Genomic DNA, 18,625 nt, shown 5'->3' on the forward strand with positions numbered 1-18,625 from the left:
TTTTGAGAAATAAACCTATAAACTACTGTAAAATAAAATAACAAATATTAAATAAATCAATATAGTAAAACATTTTTTATAAAAAAATTCAATCTAATTTTTTTACTTTCTACTAATTGTTGAATTTTATATCATTAAAATCGATTAGAAAAATTTTGGAAAAAATCTTTTAAAACTAAGCTACCACCGTTCAGAGCATGTACGTAATAGAAGCGTATGCAATGTTTCAAGTAAAATGGCGTTGGTTGGGTAACAAAAATTCAAGCAACTTTTTTAATCTCACTCTAAATTTTAGAAATTTTTATAGTATGATCGGCCCTTTTTGTATGAACTATTGAAAAATCTGTTGTAACGGTGTAAGAGTTTTAATAATAACATCACTGTACACATCCATTCATGTCATTAACTAACTTTATTAGCTGGAATGTTAACTGTTCGACTTAATAAACGCATGCAAAATAGCATCTGCAACACAAAACCAATCTCAACAACAACAAGAAGCTAATTCTAATTTTAAAGACGACCACATTTCATCCAACTATTACATAAACAAGCGCACGAATTTCGTACACTACATCCAACAAGCATTTGAATTGTTTCCAGCCAGACACCACCACAAGCATTGTACGCTTACAATCCTCTTTCTCAAAGCCATATTCTCTCTTCTCTCTCTCCATCCCTAGAGCTTTCTCTTCATCACTCTCTCTATTTCTACACTCTTCTTATTTATCTCTCTCTCACTTTCACTGTCGTTCAATCCCAAATTAGTATCATAGAATTATTTATGTAAATTTGCAAGAGCCCTTCCATAAAATCAGACTTTATGGAATGAAAAAATTTAATTTTAATTTTATGCTATGCATAAAATACTCATACTTTCACGTACATTCACACATGCTATATGATTATTTATCCATTAATAGCGTATGATACGCACCTTTAATGGGGCGTATGATACGCACCATTAAAGGTGCGTATCATACGCCTGAGTTGCATCACTTGAAACCCATCACTAAGCTTCGTCACAAAATAAAAGTCCAATAAAAAGGAAACAAGGAAATAAAAAGATCTATGGTAATAAATAAAACATACACGCAAGCTGACATTGCTCGCCTGTTTCATTGCCCTTCGTCAACATTAATGTACAAAGTGTCATATTTATCATCGTCATCTTTTTTTGTTGTTGTTGTCATTAACTTTCTTTCTGCTGTCATCATCTTTACTGTTGATGTTGTTATTGTTGATTATTCTCAACGTGATTATTATTAGGGTTTTCAACGCCGTCGTCATCTCCAACATAACCACCAGCGTCATCTTAAACAACAGAAAAACTTCATAAGCATTGAAAGAGAATTGTGATGGTTGTACGCTTACCATATGCGTCTGCTTCTACAAAAATTGATAATGATGCGTATGGCGGGAGGACACGCATGCATGTTGATATGCATATGAACGTACACATGAATTAATGTAAACAAATTTAATATTTCATATGTATCTTTTCACACACACCAATAAATGCAGTTTGACATCAAATAGTCATGTAAAGTTAATTAGTTACAAAACTATAAATTTAATTCTTCGAACGTGTATATAAAATTTACTCGAAACTCATTATCTCTAATGTTTTCAACACCTGTTACATTTTTACATGTATGTAGGAATTCAAACATCGTCGGTGCTCTTATTTTTTGTACTGCACTGTACCATATTGTACTGCACTGTACTGAAGTGTAGATGTGTACTTACAGTAGCGGCAAGCAGGTTAACGCTGAGGTTAATTAATTATTTACATTCAAACAGAGGATTATCATTATAAGGTAATAAATGTGTGTTTAGCATTAAGCTATGTCAAATTATTGTTCATTTCTTCATATGCATATTTCTATACACATGTGTACACATCTTTATGTTGCATCTAAATATAGTGATGAATTTTTTGCATTTCTGCAATAATGCTCGCGTACAACGAACAGCATGCTGTACGCCATCACTCGACCAAACAAACACAATTGCAATTGTTCAAGCAAATAACCAGCTAAGCACGAGAGTGTACAGCACAGAAAGAAGCAGGCAAACAGGCGTGTACACTGTACATTGTACAGACAGGCAGAGGTGTACGCAAACAAACAAACAGACGTACAAGCCTCTCCACCTACGCTCAAACCATGAGCTGCACATTGCTCAGGTTCACTACATTGTCTTCTGCGATACAACTTGATGAGAGGATGAAGATGACGATGATGGTGATGGCAATGAGGATGATGACGACGATGGTGATGAGAATGAGGATGAAGATAAAACTGATGACGTTGATCTCTAGATGATGGTGGAAAAAGAAATCGTATCAAGCAATGATAGTGATGCGATGAAGTGGGCCGAGACAGATACTGCCATGTTTACGATGGTCAGTCATGAAGAGTCTTTGTTATGTTTTTATTCATGTGTAACTGAAGAGTTTTTAATAGAAATGATGCAATGTCTTCAAGCAATCCGCATCATTTAATTTGATTTCATTTACGACTTTTTATATTTTTTTATGACATTTCAAATTTATTTTCTATGTGCTTAATTATTTTTACAATATTTCAGTGTTACAGTACACTCAATCAATTAAATAATTTATATTTAGGCATGTGTTTGTGTGTCTTTGTGTGTGTATGAGAATGTGTGTGTATGTGTATGTGTGTCTGTGTGTCATTGTGTGCGTCTGTGTGTGTGTTTTGTGTGAGTGTGTGATGCATGACAATTGTAACACCACGATGCCTTGTAAAAATAGAACTTAGAGTTGTTAACGTTAAAGATTTGTGAATTCATTTGAAAGCACGTGTGTGCGGTGTGACGTCAGTGCATTCTTTTACTTTATTTCCTTCCATCTATCAATCATTTTTTCATTTAAACGTTTAATCTTTCATTTATTCAATTGATAAATTTTTCAAGTTTTTTTGTAATTTTAATCATTCAATATCTAACCGCAATTAAGTAGTAATTGTAGCAGTGTACACGTTGTTGTCGTTGTTGTTGTTGCGTTGCTATGCGTTGTTGTTGTTGGAGCTGTTGTTGTGTTAGTGCTGTTGCTAGTGAATTTGTTCTGTTTGTTTTTGTTGGTTTGGCTTATGTTGCTGTTCTGATTTTTAGTTGTTGTTGTTGGTGGTAATGGTGTTGTTATTGATGTTATTGATGTTGTTGTTGTTGTTGATTTTATTTAATTGTCGACGTTACTTTCGTCCAAATTTTTAGCATTATAGTTTAGGGTTTTGACTTCGTTGTTTTTGTGGTGTAAATAATGTTGTTGTTGTTGTTGTTATTGCATTTGTTGTTCAAAAGATAAGATAGAGGTTGTTGTACTGTTGCCACGTCGTTATTTGACGTCATTTATTGTTGATTGAAATATTATTTTCATTAGTAATATTTGTCTATAAGAGGTGCATACAAGTAAAAAGTGATAAATCACTGTTTTAATCATTTATAAAGAGTATTAAGCATAGAGTTATTTACATTTTTAAAGTAAATAACAGCAATAAAATAAATAAAATTATAAAAATTGGCTATGTTTGAATGCTAATGCAATGCGGGGTTGTCAATTCATGCATTCCTCAATCAATCACTTTAATCATTTTGTAGTACATTCATTCGTCAAACTTAACTTTGCCGTTGTCGTTGTTGAGTTTTTGTGCAGATTTTGTTGTTGCTGTTGTTGTTGTTGCTACTACTGTTGATGTTGATGTTTTTGTTGTTATTGTTGTTGCTGCTACTGTTGTTGTTGTTAGTTTTTGCTTATTAATACTATTGGCATATGCTGAAGTTTAGCTAAGAGGCATATAACAAACGATCATAGTTTTTTTCAATGTTTTGTGTTGTGCTATAAAAAAAAGAGTCAAATCTGAAGAAATGGATTGAAATAAGTCGGAGTATGTAAAGTAAATGTTAGAAAATGTTAAGTAAATGTCATATAAATATTAGCAAATGTTAAAGTTAAAACAACGCCATTTATCACATAAGCGACATCAACGACATCAATAAGTTTACGATTTTTGTGTGTTGATACATTCATACACACACACACATACAAATAAACAAACAAACACAAATACACACAAACACACACACACAAACACACACAAATACACTCACACACACTCACGCACGATTAAAAATGAATTGTTAACCAGTAGAGCAAGTTGAGTTATTTAATTTTGTCCCGTAGCTATAATTGAGATTTCAATAAAAGACTCATCGTTATAAGTATCGTTCCTTTATACTTCATTTATTTATTATTATTATTATTGTTTATTATTGTCATTTTTATTTATTATTATTATTTATTTATTTTCATTTTTGTTTACTTTGTTTTGCTGTATGTCTTAGCGAGTCCATATAATATAGTACAGTTGTATTTGTTTATGAGAATTGGTTAGGTGATGATTGCGATTGTGATTGAATGTGATTGCGCAACACAGACTTGTGCATATTTAAACTAAGATACAAGAAGTATATACTAACTTTATATTGTTAAATACGTTCAATACTACGATGACTCTTATTATATTATTAAAAATTAAATAGCTAAACGAAAAAATACAATAATTGATAAAAATAACTCGTTTAACAGCCATAAATACTACTTTATAATTCGTTATTTTTAACAAATGACATGAACAAATAAGTTGTTAGAGCAAATTTATTTGAAAAATTGATAGAAATAAATTTTTATACGATGTATGTAACTCGTATGACATGCATACCTAAATCACCGGACCATTCAATCACTAAATCACCAAATGATTTTGCGTCAACGTTTGTGTGAAGTTATTTACGGTTGTCATCAGAGATTTCTGATTTATAATTCTGCATTAATTCTTTTTAAACTCAACACTAACAAACGACATTCTAGTTAAAATAAAATCAGTATAACTCACAAACATAGGTCAAATGGAATATATTATTATTTAACGTGATTTATAAAAGTAGCAGTCATCTTATATATATGTGCACATATAGACAAACATATATATGCAATTTTAAAGACGCACATACGCATTCACATACAATGTAGTGTGATGCAATCTAATGCAATGTAACTATTTGTACACACAATTACGTACACATATGCCCGTTGTATTTTTTCATATTAATTTATAAAAAGAAATTGTATCTATTAAAATTTTAATAATTCAAATTAGAAAAGAATGCAGACGTCTCGCTAGGCAATTTGTCATGCCTGCATTGTCAAGAATATAACGTAAACTAATGATGATAACGAAGATGAAGACGACGATGATGGTGATGTTATTATTATTATCATAATTATTATCAAATTATTATTATTATTATTATTATTTAGTTTTTTTCATAATTTTTTCTTACTATTATGAAAAAGGTGCAACAATGTCTTGCATATTTGGAATAGTTTGAAAATTTTACAAAGTGCGCACGCGAGTACAATACAGGCAGACACACAATTCAACATCGCCAGGCCAAAAGACAAGCATTCTTATGTATGTTTTTGTTGTTATTTGGCTTATTATTTTGTTGTTATTTTGTTATATAGTTACTTTTTGTTATTGTTGCTGTTATTATTGTTGTTGTTATTTTTGTTGTTGTTGTTGTTGTTGTTGCTGTTGTTGTTGTTCAAGTAAGTTTTTTTTTCATTTTTTGCGGTTTGTTTGCCTGATCTACCACAATTATTTTACTCACGTGAAAACAGTTCAATTGTTATGCTGTAGATCGCTGTTGTTTATGTTATTTTATTATTATTATTACTATTATAAATAATTATAGTATATTTTATATTCATATATTTTATAATTATTATTAGTTATTAAATATATTTTACTGTTATAATTATTATTGTTATTGGTGTTATTTTTATTCAATTAAAAATTGTGATCTTGATTTTTAGCTTGGGACTCGTGGTCATTATTGATTTGTTAGATTAAAAACGTCCGTGATACACTCCTCCAAAGACTATATATATATATATATATATATATATATATATAAATGATATGTATTATGTCCACTATCGTCTAATCCACGCCATGATAGACGTCATCTTCTTACTATCCATCTACATCATTGTGTCTAATAATTCAGGGTTTAACTTAAATTTTTCCTTCCTTTCACTTTTTTACTCTCTCTCTCTCTCTCTCTCTCTCTCTCTCTCTCTCTCTCTCTCTCTCTCTCTCTCTATCTATCTCTCTCTATCTTCCTTCTTTTGTTCTCTCTCTCTTCCTTTTCTCTCTCTCTCTCCATTAGTCTATCGATCGATCTTTTAATTTCAACGTCTCGACCTATCTATTCAAAGTCGATATGAAATTTTTTAAAGAATGTACGTGATGATTGGATGGTGAATTGAATTGTTAGGTAAAATTGATATTTTAAATATGAAGGGTATAGAATTATTTGATATGAGATGATCTCGTTAGTGTTGTTGGTGATGTAACTCCTCTTATTGTTGTTGATGTTATGTTGTTGATGATATTGTAACATTGTTATTGTTGCAGTTGTTGCTGTTTTATTGTTGAAACAACTGCATATGAATAAGCAATGCTGTAATATATCATGCAATTAATGTTATCTGCTCGCACATTGTTAAGAAGAGAGAGTTGATGTATGCGTTTAGAAGCGTGTTGTTTCAGTGTAATTAAAACATTCCTAATTGAGATTTATAACGCAGGCATGGTTGTTAGAGGAGTGTTGCAAGTTCGCTCAGAACTTAGGAAGGATCACTAATAATAAATTACGAAACATAAGTAAGCCCAAGTTTGAAAATGTTCATCCATGTTCACGCTCGTTTTTCAAATTAACCTATCCCAAATTGGACTCTCTAATTCACAACTGTTTAAATATGTTATTCTTCAGCTGCGATTGGCCAACATATTGATAGCATTTGTAAATAACACAATAAACATGAGGAATGTTTGAGATAATTTTTAAATAAAATAAAAGTTCTTCTTACTGAGCACTGAGTAATTTTTTAACATTTTCAACTGTTCAGTCAACTTTGTAGCGTGAAAAGAAGTTATGTGATTGCTATGCGAGGAATGTTGTTTACAGTTGACGGTGGCTCTGGCGACGACGTTGCAAAGGTTACCTCAGTTGCGACAATGACGTTGGTAATTTGGGTTCAATTAACTTTATTGACTTTAATTAACACTATCTCCCAAGGCACCTACCTACCGACCGTGAAGGGACTTGGTGCGCTTCGAATGTTTTCTAATGTGTCGTGTTCTCATCTTTTTAATAGCTAGTGCACTCACTCACAGTCATGCAGAAATACAAACAACCACCCACATGAAATAAACACCAACCATAATATAGACATCGGTATTTCTGAATTTTTTGCACGTACTTAATTGAGTGTGTTTATGCGTGTGCGTGTGCACGTCTGTGTGAGTGTGTGTTTGTGTGTTTGTGTGTGTGTGTGTGTGTTTGTGTGTGTGTGTGAGTGCATAGATATAACAGCTGAACATATATTGACATTTTTATTTATTTATCATTTAGGAACGCACATTAAGGTGTTATACAAATATGAATATTTAATTGACTTCAAGTGCGTGCAAGACATTGACACAACTGAATGCTTATATATGATCCTATATAAATAAATATATATATATATATATATATATATATATATATATATGAATGACTGTACTGTATAAATTCTACGGAATTGTTTACATTAATCAATTTAAATTTTATCTTTTCAGTTTTCCTTACTGGAATATCTTTACTTAATAAAAAAGAGCTAATATATATATATATATATAATCATCAATAATTACATATGTATGTATATTATATTATAAAGGCTGGGAGGAGACCATAATTAATGCAATATTTGAAAAATCTCCCAAATTTTTAGCTTCTGAATGTTACAAAAGCTAAAAATTTTGTAGGTTTGTTCATATATATATTATATTATATATTTACACAAATATATAGATATATAGATATATGATGATATAGATTATAAAAGATGATACCTGAATATAAATATATCAACATCATATTAATCATATTGGCCATAAATTTACAACAAACACAATTTCATTGTGTGGTTTCAAATGTGAAGATATGAAGATCGTAATGATGGATGACTTTGATAGAACGAGCGAATATATATATATATATATATATATATATATATATATATATATATATAAGTAAATGAACACTTGTTAGTGTAATAAATAACATTGACAGATAGATAGAAATATGATCACACTCTCACTTACACATGTATATATATATATATATATATATATATATATTATCAGAGTATTTACATATATATATATATATATATATATATATATATATATATATATATATATATAGGGTTCATGATTTGCTCAGTTTGAATGGAAATGTTACAATTGTTATAGCAGAGAATACGTTAAGTTACAGTTGAATTAGAAAAAAACTGATGTCTTATAGCGTTTTAACATCAATATAACGATGATTTTGTCAAGTAATTTTGTAAGATTGACGTAACAATAGACGATTTGAATTTTTTTTCATTATTACTTGAAGGTTAGAGCATTCATTTATAAAGATTTTTCTTTGCTATTTTAATTTTAATCACCCTCACCCTCAAATTTCATCATTTTTAATTACACTTATCATCAAATTAGGTTTTAATCAACCCAAATAAATTACTCTTAGCCGAAATTATAAACATCATTTTATATTAAATCCATCTTAAATACCTATGGAAGCAATCAATTCTGTTTCCATTTCATTCATATTTGATGTCATAATGTTAATGCCTCCAAGCCAACCGTTACAATTAATAAAGTTGTTTTGATATTTGCAGAAAATTTTTGTTATAAGCAAATTTTAATCGTTAGCTTATATAAGCATCATAATTGTTGTTGTAGTTGATTATTTTTGTTACAATCATCACATTCATCATTGCCTTATCGTGACGTCATCAATATTATGATTGTTCCCATACTTAATATTTTCAGTATCATCATAAACTTCTAATTAGCATCACTGTTGAGTCGCCGTCATCACTATGCATTCATCATCAACTCATTCATTCATCGACTCATTCATTCATCGTCTCGTTCATTCATCATCATCATCATCTTCTTCTTCTTCACCATCATCATCACCATAATCATCATCATCATCTTAATAACCATCATCTTATAAATGTAATCTAATTACTGTCGTCATCATCTTCATCGTTGCAAATGCATGCAAGTTGCTAACTATTTAACGATTTGTTTATGGTACACATGGCACATATTTTCATAAGACAATTTATTTATTTATTGCTTGCGCTCGTTAAAACACCACACATCAACAACAACATCAACAACAACATCAACAACAACAACAACATCAGCAACAACATCAACAACAACATCAACAACAACATCAACAACAACATCAACAACAACAACATCAACAACAACATCAACAATAACATCAACAACAACATCAACAACAACAGCAACAACAACAACAGCAACAGCAACAAAAACATCAACAACAACCACAACATCAACAAAAGGATAAAAAACAATAGAACAATTTAATAATAATAATGGTGATGAAAATAATAATAATAATATCAATAATAAAAATATCGTCTGTACGTCTTAATAAGATAAAAGAACTTTATGGTTGAAGAATTTGACGAATTTAAAAATACAAAGAACATAAACACAAATACACATACACATACATGCATTTGCTTTCATTCATATATATATATATATATATATATATATATATTAAATGTATATATATGTATGTATATATATGTGGCCTTATTGTTATTTAATATGATGTCGGCTGGCTGGTATTGCTGTTTTGTTGTTGAGTAAAAAAATTCCAATTAATGATCTTTATGTTCGCTTATGAACACACACGCACACGCACGCACACACACACACACACACACACACATATATATATATATATATATATATATCACATACCAAAGTTTTTGTTTTACATAAAAAGTAAATATTTGGCTAAAAACGTTATCCTGTGACTGGTCACTATCAAAATTTTTTAGTTATATTTGTGTTTCTGTCTGTCTATCTTTTTCTTTCTCTTTCTCTCTTTTCTTTTTTTCTCAGTGTGCATGTGTGTTTAAGTGTCCTTTGTGCGATATATTATATGGGATGATGAGTGGATGAGTAAAATTTGTAATGGAGTGACTAAAAAACACCGACCTGTTTCTGCAGAATTCTTTCAACATACATATTGATAAAAACGACAAAAACAACCACAACAACAACAATTATTATAATAATAACTAAAATAATAATATTATTAATAATAATAATGATATAATCATAGCAACACAAAGTTCGTGTCAAAACACTGAAATCGTTTTAAAGGGATTATCTAATTTGCTCTTAACACCAACTATACTATTAATAACTTAGGTACTGTTTGCTCAAGCAAATTTTTTCATGAAATCATTCCCGCCAATTTTTGGTGCCATTAGTTTGCGTCAATTTGATTCCCAAAAAATGTGTTTCATTCAATTTTTTTAATTTTAGCATGTTTCAAAAAAATTAATAACCAATCAATCAATCATTCGCCAACCAATCAGGAAAACATTAAACAGTCAATCATTCATTCTGTGGATTAATCAATCAACCAATTAATCATTCATTCATTTATTCAAGCAATCATTTAATCAAGCAGTCATTCAATCAATCAGTTAACCAATCAATCAATCAATCATTCAATCAATTTATGATCCTTCGAAAACTACATATTCACTTTATCCGCCAAAGAGAGTCGTGTTCTAGTTTGTTGTTCATTTTTTTTAAGACATAGTTATTGTTGTTTGAATTATTATTATTATTATTTTTATTATTGTTGTTTTTGTTTGAATTATTGTTATTTTTATTATTACTATTATTATTTTATTATTGTTGTTGTTAATATTATTATTATTTAAGTTTGCTACATGAGGTGAACATTTTTTATTCTCTGTATCCTTTTTGTGTTTGTTTGCACGAACCGAACGATGACCATGATTCCATTATTTGCTTTGTATATCGATCGTATATACTAATGTTTATATATATATATGTGTGTGTGTTTGTGTGTTTGTATGTATGTGCGCGTGTAGGTGTGTGCGTGTGTGTTTGTTTGTATGTGTGTGTGGGGGTGTCGCTTTCTTGTAATAAGTTCAAGGTTAAACTAAAAAATAATAATTATTTCATGAAATTTTATAAACCAATCAACCCTTTAATTTCATGATTGGATTATATAAACAATTACGTAAATATATATATATATATATATATATACACAAATATATATATATATATATACAGGAAAGTTACAATATATTAATGTTATATATATATATCTGTGTGCGTGTGTGTGCGTGTGCGTGTGCGTGTGTGTGTGTGTGTGTGTGTGTGTGTGTGTGTCCGTGAGGTATGTGATACCGGTGAGAATGCAGTTGAGAAGACAATAATAATGATTACGATGATGATGATTGATGATGATGATGGTGGTGATAAAGTTTGTGATGATAGGATTGTGTGATAACATTGTGAGTGAAAATAAATCTGATGTTGATTGATTGGTTTGAGCATGAATTCGCGCTACATAAATTGGTTTGACGGAATAGGTCCTACATGAAAATAATATTAAGCGCCAAATGAGTGAAAGATCATAAAAATTTTTATAATTAGTGATATCTATATAATTATAAACATTTATATAATTATGTTATACGAGCATAAGAATCACTAAATCTAAAAATGAAATTGTGAATTTTATTGAATTCAATTAGCTCATAAGTTATAACTTATAACTTCAACAATAATATAAACATCAGCATCAAAACTTCTATCATTACTAACACCAATCATAAAAACAACAATAATAACAAATAAAAATAACAACAATAAGTTAGCTAAAATCGCAGGTTTCAAACCTATTTCAATGATATTGAAAAAAAGCAAAATAGCTATATTTAAGCTTTGTTTAAAAACTATGTTTCATCTATATATTTCTAGATATTTTTCAGACAGACGTTTATTATTGAATTAAAATAATTGCCCATAGCCTTCCACACATACATACATACATACACACATGCACTTTAAGATAAACTAATACGTGTGCGTGTGTGTCTGTGTCTATGTATGTATGTGTGTGTGAGAGTGTGTATGCTTGTTAGCTGTGTTTTGTGTTGTAAGTGCAACATATGTTACATGCTGTTTTTTTAGGTTTTGTATAGGAAATTGTCAATAACATTGTATGTGTGTATTGTATATGTGTATATATATATTCAATATTATGAAAATGCGTATATTTTATGAATGTTTGATCGTTTTTGTTGTATGCTTGTGTATGCATTTATATACGTGTGTGTGTGTGTGTATGTGTGTGTATTTGTGTTTGTGTGTGGTGTATGTGTGTGTATTTCTAGATGTGTATGTTTAGTGAGAAATAGTTAGTATATGTCTGTTTGTGTGGCTAGACTTTTTTTCGTCTTTTGTTCACTGCGTTGGCTACTTTAAAATAAAAGATCGTGATGTTAGCGAGCTAGCCTTCCTGGTAGAAATTTTTAAGTTGTGTGTTATTAATACATGACTTGGCGGTGAGGATATTTCTCTCTACATTTATTGTTGATTCGCGCGTAATTTCAAGCATGGGTGTGTGTGTGTGTGTGTTTGTGTGTGTATGTTTGTGTGTGTGTGTGTGTGTTTGTATGTTTGTGTGTGTGTGTGTTTGTATCATTGTGTGTGTGTGTTTGTATCATTGTGTGTGTGTGTCTGTGTGTGTGTGTTTGTATGTTTGTGAATGTATGTTTGTGTGTGAGTATAAAACGAAATCAACCACAAAACACATAAAATAGTTCGTAGCCAGAAACAAACGTGGCTAAAAACAACCACGAATCTTTCTTATTTTAACGGCCAACAACAATACTGACTAACACGACTTCTCTAAACTAACAACGTTCTATCCTAGCTGGCATACACCCTAACATGTGTGTCGTGAGATGAGTGAATATTTATTAACAGCAATTTATATGCTCGCCGTTCGCAATGACATCAACACATCGGTGTAAATCAATGGACAATAAAATAGCAACATTCAACTATACAATCCAGGACGAACATAAATACGTCGTTGAAACATTAACAAGACATTAAAAAAGACATTTACCTCAAGATATCACATCAACGTACATTAACATACATCAACACACATCAACATACATCAACACACATCAACTTACATTAACATTTATCAACACACATCAATACACACAAACATAAATTAACAACATGTTAAACAAATAAATGAACAAATTAATGTAAAAATGAATGAATGAACGAATAAATGAATGTACGAACGAACGAACGAACGAACGAACGAGTGAATGAAATCAAATACCGATAAGCTGACTACCAGTAAGTAGCGTGATCAAGCATTTTCAGATTGTTGTGCATTACTTTCACAAACTTTCCCACTGAAGATCGTGTCTCAGACATTTTCATAGGAAGCACACACACACACACACATACACACACATTTATTTATTTATTCATATCTATTTTATATCTATAATATGTAATATTTATATGTTGTATATATATATATACATATACGTACATTGCATACTATACATGTTGCAACAAAACAAACGAACGAACAAAACCCACCCACTCACCGTAAAGCACACAACCGTTGCGCAACTACAAAACACGAGCAGGCAACAAACACTGAATCATAAATAGAAATTTTAAATTTTGTTATCTGTCTTGCCAGTTCGAATTGAAATTTCAAATTGCTTGAATTTGTTAAAGTTACTCAGTTGAAGTATACTCTGGATTAAAAATTAATTTAGAGTATAAAATTTAAAGAATGAATTTATTCATTATATAGCAACATAAGATTAGCACTTTGGGTACAACTGCATAACCACGTGAATGAAATTATACAACGACAAATCCCTCAACGCTGTGTTATTAAAGTTAACAACAACAACCCAATCGAAACAACGTCACAAACCAGACAGATACAGGTAACAGCCAAGAGTATAATTCTAAATAGTTAACAACAGCAAAGAAGTAACAACAACGAAGTTAACAAAATCAAAACACCGTAATAAACCAACAAGGCAGAAGCCACAACAAAATAACAACAACAACAACGGCAACGACGTCGCGGAAATAGTAGCAACATGACTGTTATAGTGGAGCAATTGTTCGATAAGGATGCCCAAAGTTATGAAATTTCATTTGTTAGTATTGTGGCCATTCAACTTATTATTTTTTTGGTTAACTTTACCGGCGTTTTAGCTCCCACAATGGTGCTATGATGTGCCAAGTTGTCAATAACCTTTATTTAATAAGTTACTTCAGTGAATGTTTTTTATTTTTTTAGTGAATTTTGTTATAAATTTTATTTACTATTCAATTTATTATGAAAGATTGTTAAAAAACATTTTTTATCAAATTTGATGTGAAATAAAAGAGGATTCAATTTTTTAATTTCAAACAGATTCAGCTGGACCCCACTAAATTAGAGTCACACACTGCAGATGTCGCCTCAAACAGAGACACACCGGCGTCCAGCAAGTCTTGCTGTCGAGTCTCTAGAAAAAAGTTATTTGTCATCATCACCTTAGTCACCTTCATCATAGCCGCAACTCTATTTGCCATTGGTGCTTTTTTCAAGTTTAACGCTGAGCAAATACTATTGAACGTTAGTTCAGTTTTCACGCTCGTATTGAAATATGTTTCTGTCGTCATAAAATTTTTTCTATAGTTTCACGATTCCTTTTTAGATGTGCAATTTTCAATTTTATTTCTATTATTCAATTCTACATTAGTATTCTTTTATAGTTTTTACTAGATCAAAAAAAATATTTGTAAAACTATAAAATGCCCGTTATAAATTGGGCAGAAAGATGATATAACGGTTGAGGCAGCTGGCTCTGCTGATGTTGCAATGACTTGCTTCGAATATAAAGTGATCAACACAGGCAATGTGTGAAACATGGATTTATTAATTCATAAAAACACACATTTATGAAAATTGATTGAAAAAATAATAACAATAATAATAATAATAATGAGCTGCATTAACCATACCCATGTCTTACAGGAGAGAAGATTATTGTCGGACTTAGAGAGCAGACGAGAGGTGTTCGAAGAGAGGCGCGTAGGCACGAAGGAGAACATCGTCAAATACGACATCGTCGAGCGAACGACTGGCCATCGCGTCATCGTGCTTCTCGATGCCAACCGAGTTAGTCGGCGCTTCTGATTCAACATTTTTACTATTTTTCCATTGCAGTTTAATGCCTGTAACATAAATAGCACTGACGAATGTTCATTTATTCAATGATGTTTTAAAATTTTATAAATAATTTATATGAAAGCTTTAAGAAATGTAAAATTTTACAAAATAGAACATTTTTTGTGCTAAATTTATTCTAAATTGTAAATATTCCCATCATTAATCAGGGTCTGCACATCTACAAGATGAACAACCAATCAAATTCCATCTGCATCGTCTTGCCCATCGTCACCACCGAACTCAACAACGACCAACTTCCTTCATTGCAAACCAGCAAATACGACGACCTCGAGCCTGTAAACATGTCTTCTTGCGTTTAATTATTTTTCTCTTTTTTTTGTATTTTAGTGGAACATTGTAAAGTTTGTAAATATGGAAACAAAAATTTGGTTCAAACAATTGCTTAATTTATTTTTATAATTTTTTAATTAGTAAATTTGAATTAACTTAAATTTGTTTTTAAATAATCATGACGCCAGGACAGAGACGCTGAGAAGACGATAATCATCTCAAAGGTTCCCATCAAAGACACGGCAGTCCTCGGTCGGAGTGGTCAGGACTTGTGCTCCCCTGGCAAAGCTTACTGGTCCGTTATTAGTGACATCAAGAAAAATGCAAGCAGTCAACAGAATGATTCAAACGATCAACCTCCATCTAGAACAACTAACAATCAAACTGGTAAAAAATTTTGCATAATTTAACCTAATCTTTAGTAAAGTTTGTAGAAAATGTTGAAACAAAATTGTTATACACCAAATCATAAATACTAACATTATTTTAATGCAAAATATTTAATGAGTTTAATTTTATTACTCCAATAAGATACACATCCTACCCACGTAAGAAGGAAGAGGGATTCTGAGGGTACTCCCTACTATGCCTGCCTCTGGGACTACACACGATGCTACTTCTTCGTCTTCCCAGACGACTTCTTCCAGACGAAATATTACACCTGTGATATTACCTGTGGAATATTTTATTATTAACTATTATATAAAATTATATATATATATATTTTTTGTTTTTTCTTAATTTTAATCCAGAAATCCAGAAGCTCATTTTGGTTAACAACAATGCATTACTGTGTTAAACTCACGAACCCTCGCTCTTTTTTTAATATTTTTCATTTTAATGATGGCGATGTGGCTGGAGAATTAACGCAGAATTTTAGAAAATAGGCTCGCTCTGAACTATACGAATATATATATATATATATATATATATATATATATATATATATATATATATATATATAAAACAAATGCTTGATTAACGCTGCTTATTTACCACCTTAAAAATATCTTGAAATTTATTTTTTGAAATTTAACGCTATTATCATTAATAACGTTTTAAGATAGTAAGGTGTGACAGTTTTATACTTTTCCCAGTTTATACTATGTCCGTGTAAAAGAGATGTAACTTTTTTAGACAAACATTTTTCACCATAAATTCAAGCACCATGTTCATTTTGAAGGTAGGATGATCATCGATAATGAGAATTTATAGTCACAAGATGAAATTAAACATTAAAAAAATTCATTCACCGAAAATCTTTCAAGATTTATACTTTTAGTAAAATTTGTGAAATTAAATTTTTCGTGTTAGTTTCAAATTATTTCTAGGCAACTTGTTGACTGACGCTTGCGCCAAATTGCTTTTATACGTGCGTGCATGTACGTAGGCTAAAAATCAAGCTTTGAGTATATGTTTATACACACACATTCACAAACACACGCACACACAAACAAACAAACACACGCATATTTATATATATTATTACTATATAATTTTGTTCATTTTGCTTGAATTTTTTATCATCTCCAACTGCCGGGTAGTTGTTATATATTGTTATCTCCTTACATCTTTTACAGTACAATGTTTTTTAACTTTGAATTATTTTTTCATTTTTTTTTTTGAGTTGAAAAACATCAAATACATTTGTAACTTAACAATTTCCGTGGTTTAAATTTTTTGGCTTGAAAAAACCAGTTTGTGGTAATTAAAATTTCAATAATTATATGGAATGATGTTTAAATAGTATCGAAATTGCAGGCTGTGTGTGAATAAAGATGTCGGCCGGATTAAGGTAAAAGTTCTTGATAAACAATTAAGAGATCGTTTTAATATACCTGAGTCAACAAGTAAATAAATTCGTTCATTTAGTCTTTCACTCGTTCTTTCATTCCCTCGTTCACTCATTCACTTCTTCATTCATTCACTCATTCATTCATTCACTCGCTCATTCATTCTTTTATTCGCTCAACCAGGTGCCCAGGTTACAAGACGGACGTGAAAACAGGTCATAGTGAGTGGTGTGGTAGCGGTTTGTCAAATCGAATGAAAATGTTGACCACGTGGGGTTGTTGATAGCCCTTTTGGGGGTCTTCTCGTCGCTTCGATCAATTCAACCACTTGAAGATCGCTGCTCCAGAGCCGTTATAACTCGTCATTGTATTTGCCATGCTTTTCAATCTAAACACCTCCCACCACAAAAAAATTATCATATGAAATATGATCTGACCGAAAAAAAATCCCAAATTTAATGAAATTTCCATCAACCCGCAAAGAATTTTTGGTAAAGTCAACGTCAGCTGGCTACGCCTGAGCGTGGGCATGTGTGTGTGTGTGTGTGCATGTATGTGCGTGTGCGTGAGTGTAGTTAGGTGCAATATCCAATTTACAATGTACAATATGCAATATCCGCAATTTAATATTAAAACAATGAAAATGTTATTAAAAACCTGACGTGTTTCATCCATCTACTCGGTACCTTTTTTTTATTTATCTGGCCAACAGATGTCACTGCTGATATTTCGTTTCTCGTCATCGTTATTTTGTGTGGGGCAATATTCTTCAGAAGTATGAAAACGAGAGATTTGGCGCCATTTTAAGTAAGATACACATTGGAATGATACACATTGGGATGTACACATTGGGTTGATACACATTCGGATGATACACATTGGAATGATACACATTGGAATGATACACATTGTGTTGATACATATTCGGATGATACACTTTCAGATGATACACATCGGAAGGATACACATCGAAAGGATACACATTGAAATGATACTTATAGGAATGATGTACGTTGGAGTGAATGATATCTACGCCGGAATGATATAAGTTAGAAAATGTTCATTGGAAAGACAATAAGATAAACATTGGAAGATAAACATTGTTATAATATATATATATGTGTTGGAGTGCTGAATTAAAATAGGTTGGATTGAAATAGGTTGAAATGATATATTAATACCCTATATATTGAAAAGACATTGGTGATATATACATACAATGAAAA

The 18,625-nt window shown here is 30.8% G+C and overlaps 1 protein-coding gene across 1 annotated transcript; it reads left to right on the forward strand.

The window, feature by feature from the left end:
• Window positions 1-13,974: 13,974 nt before the first annotated feature.
• HELRODRAFT_191212 (hypothetical protein) lies at window positions 13,975-16,990 on the forward strand. The gene is made up of 9 exons (XM_009016691.1): window positions 13,975-14,254; window positions 14,515-14,718; window positions 14,920-15,003; window positions 15,121-15,264; window positions 15,483-15,611; window positions 15,795-15,993; window positions 16,138-16,521; window positions 16,557-16,873; window positions 16,895-16,990. The coding sequence occupies exons 1-7, from the start codon at window positions 14,195-14,197 to the stop codon at window positions 16,299-16,301; spliced, it is 984 nt and encodes a 327-aa protein (XP_009014939.1). The 5' UTR covers window positions 13,975-14,194; the 3' UTR covers window positions 16,302-16,521; window positions 16,557-16,873; window positions 16,895-16,990.
• The last annotated feature ends 1,635 nt before the right edge of the window (window positions 16,991-18,625 follow it).

Source organism: Helobdella robusta, assembly GCF_000326865.2.
Source record: "Helobdella robusta unplaced genomic scaffold HELROscaffold_19, whole genome shotgun sequence".
In the NCBI taxonomy this organism is placed as follows: Eukaryota; Metazoa; Annelida; class Clitellata; order Rhynchobdellida; family Glossiphoniidae; genus Helobdella; species Helobdella robusta.

Excerpts from the sequence above, each read along its gene's own strand:
- HELRODRAFT_191212 (XM_009016691.1), top strand. The coding sequence starts at position 14,195 with ATGACTGTTATAGTGGAGCAATTGTTCGATAAGGATGCCCAAAGTTAT. Across the intron at positions 14,255-14,514 it reads AAAGTTATGAAATTTCATTT|ATTCAGCTGGACCCCACTAA; the intron begins GTTAGTATTGTG and ends AATTTCAAACAG. Across the intron at positions 14,719-14,919 it reads CTGAGCAAATACTATTGAAC|AAAGATGATATAACGGTTGA; the intron begins GTTAGTTCAGTT and ends TAAATTGGGCAG.